The 2411-nt window shown below is 41.3% G+C and overlaps 1 protein-coding gene across 1 annotated transcript; it reads right to left on the minus strand.

Moving 5' to 3' along the window:
- Positions 1-817: 817 nt before the first annotated feature.
- On the minus strand, positions 818-2118 carry OR6S1 (olfactory receptor family 6 subfamily S member 1). Its single transcript, XM_017671527.3, has one exon. It carries the CDS (start codon positions 2116-2118, stop codon positions 1147-1149), a length of 972 nt encoding a protein of 323 aa, XP_017527016.3. The 3' UTR covers positions 818-1146.
- Positions 2119-2411: the final 293 nt, after the last annotated feature.

The following is a 2411-nucleotide window of genomic DNA, read 5'->3' on the forward strand; positions in this document are numbered from 1 at the left end:
TATATGACAGCACATCACAGTATCCAATAAAGATGCTTAGCAGATCTTTGTTAAATGAATGAATATTTGTCCAAGATTTCAAAGGGCACCACAAATAGGAATCCCCTTTCCTTTTCAAATACCCAATGAGGTAGATAAAATGGATCACAAAGTCTGCTTCTTAGTGGGTAAAGCTGGCATTCCTAATTCTTTGCCAGTAAAGGCCCTCATCCCAATCTTAATTATTTTATTAAGCTATTATTGATAGAAACTCTTATGAAGTTTTCACATGAAAAAACAATATCCTAATCTTGATTTTACCAAAAACAAAAGAAGATTGAGGACAACAGATATAAGAATGTAAAAAGATGGACAAATGTTAAGAACTCAGTCTGGTGACAAAATGTGTAGCGATATCTTTAATAACTTTGTAAAAAAGTGCAAATGAGAAAACCACATTAAATGCTGTTATTCATGAAATTCTTCTTCGATCTTTTTTTCCAAAAGTACCTGGGATTGCCATGGAGAAGTGAATAAATCCCTTGTTAAATCTGACTTGTCTCTTTTCTATCTGACAGCAAATGCAATTCTTTTTGGTAAGTCTATACAAAAATATCCAGATAATCTATTTAAAAATTTTTATGATTACAATGAAATTTTTCTTAAAATTCTTGATGCTCATAAATAATTGGAAAACTCTACTTAGAATTTTAATCAGTTTTTAACTTTTGGTGAAGGTCACCTATAGATCTAAGAATTGATTAAAGCTACAGATCTTCTTCCCAGACAAGTGCATATAGGTTCAAACACATACAATTTACATACTCATGGGGCTTATAAATTTTCTGAAGCCCATGCTTAGACTCCCTGGTGACCATGGACCCTTCTGTTAAGATCTCATATGTTGGAGGGTCTTATGATGTAATAACGGCATTGATTATGATACATCAATGTGTATTTCTTTATTTACATGTATCTTTAATGGATTTATGTATGAGATAAAAGCAAGGAATTTTGCATGAAAGAGAAGAAGGGTAGAGTTATGACTTTGGAGTTCTTTAGTGGCTCTGGCATTCTGTCATTTGGTGATGTCCGTGATGATGAGAGGGAAGACAGTGACAATGGCCAAGACTTGGACTTAAGACTACTTATTACATTCCTACACTTTCACCTCACTATTTTATTATCAAAACTCTTAGCAAGTAAAAGATTACCCCAAAATCCTGGGACCAGCTTCCTGAACAGGTCCTTCAGAGCTTCCTTGACTCGCTCATTGCGCAAGGCATAGATGAATGTTGTTACCATCGTCACTGCCCAGTTAGTACCCACAGAGCCACTCTGTGATGGCCGCACATAGAGAAAAATGGCACTTCCATAGAAGAGGGTCACCACCATCAGGTGAGAAGTACAGGTAGAGGAGGCCTTCTGACGGCCTGAAGAAGAGGGGATGTGCAGGATAGTCAGGACGATGTGGCCATAGGACACAGCAGTAATCATCAGTGAGGAGACAATAACAAGTGAGGCCAGGACAAAGTCAGTTTCCTCCAGCCTCCCAGTGTTGGTGCATGCCAGGCGCAGCAGTGGGCCACAGTCACAGAAAAAGTACTGCACCACAGCATCTTGTTCGCAGAAAGGAAGCAGGGCCACAGCCATCATGGGGCCAAGCACAAGGAGGAGGCCACCCAGCCAGCAGGCCAAGGCCACCCGCGAGCACACAGCACTAGTCATGAGCAAGGGGTAGTGCAAAGGGTGACAGACGGCCAGGTAGCGATCCACAGACATGACAGCCAGCAGCAGGAATTCAGAAGCTCCAAGGCAGAAATAGAAATAGAATTGGGTAATGCATGCAGCAAAGGAAATCGTGTGTTGTCTTGAGAGGAAATTGCTCAGCATCTTGGGAATGATGACGGAAGTGAGCAGGATCTCTAGGCAGGACAGGTTACCCACAAAGAAGTACATGGGAGTCTGTAGGTGAGTATCAGCTCCTACCACCCCGACAATCAGAGCATTGCCTGTTAGAGTCAGCAGGTAGATCAGAAGGAAGACAGAAAACAGTTCTGCCTTTGTGCTCTTGAGATGGGGGAAACCTGCCAGGATGAACTCCATCACATCACTGCTCTGGTTCCCACCAGGCGCCATTATCTTTCCCACCTGTGCAACAACATGAACATGATCTGGTGAGGAGAGGGCCTCTCCAGAGCAATCCTGAAATTTATTATATCATGACAGCACATATATCCCCACTTTCTCCAGCCACAGATTCTATTAAGATTTGAAGGACCTGAGGTCCTCATTTAATTTATTTTAGAGATGGAGAAAGTTTTCTAGAAAGGGTAGCTAAAACTTAAGTACGAAGATGACCAGGAGCCTCCATCTGCACATCTTAAGATCTCTTCTCAGGTCTTAAACAGCGATTCCTCGTTAATATGGTA

This window comes from Manis javanica, chromosome 8 (genome assembly GCF_040802235.1).
Source record: "Manis javanica isolate MJ-LG chromosome 8, MJ_LKY, whole genome shotgun sequence".
In the NCBI taxonomy this organism is placed as follows: Eukaryota; Metazoa; Chordata; class Mammalia; order Pholidota; family Manidae; genus Manis; species Manis javanica.

Bases quoted from the DNA above. Each gene is read 5' to 3' on its own strand.
- OR6S1 (XM_017671527.3), bottom strand. From the start codon at position 2,118: ATGGCGCCTGGTGGGAACCAGAGCAGTGATGTGATGGAGTTCATCCTG.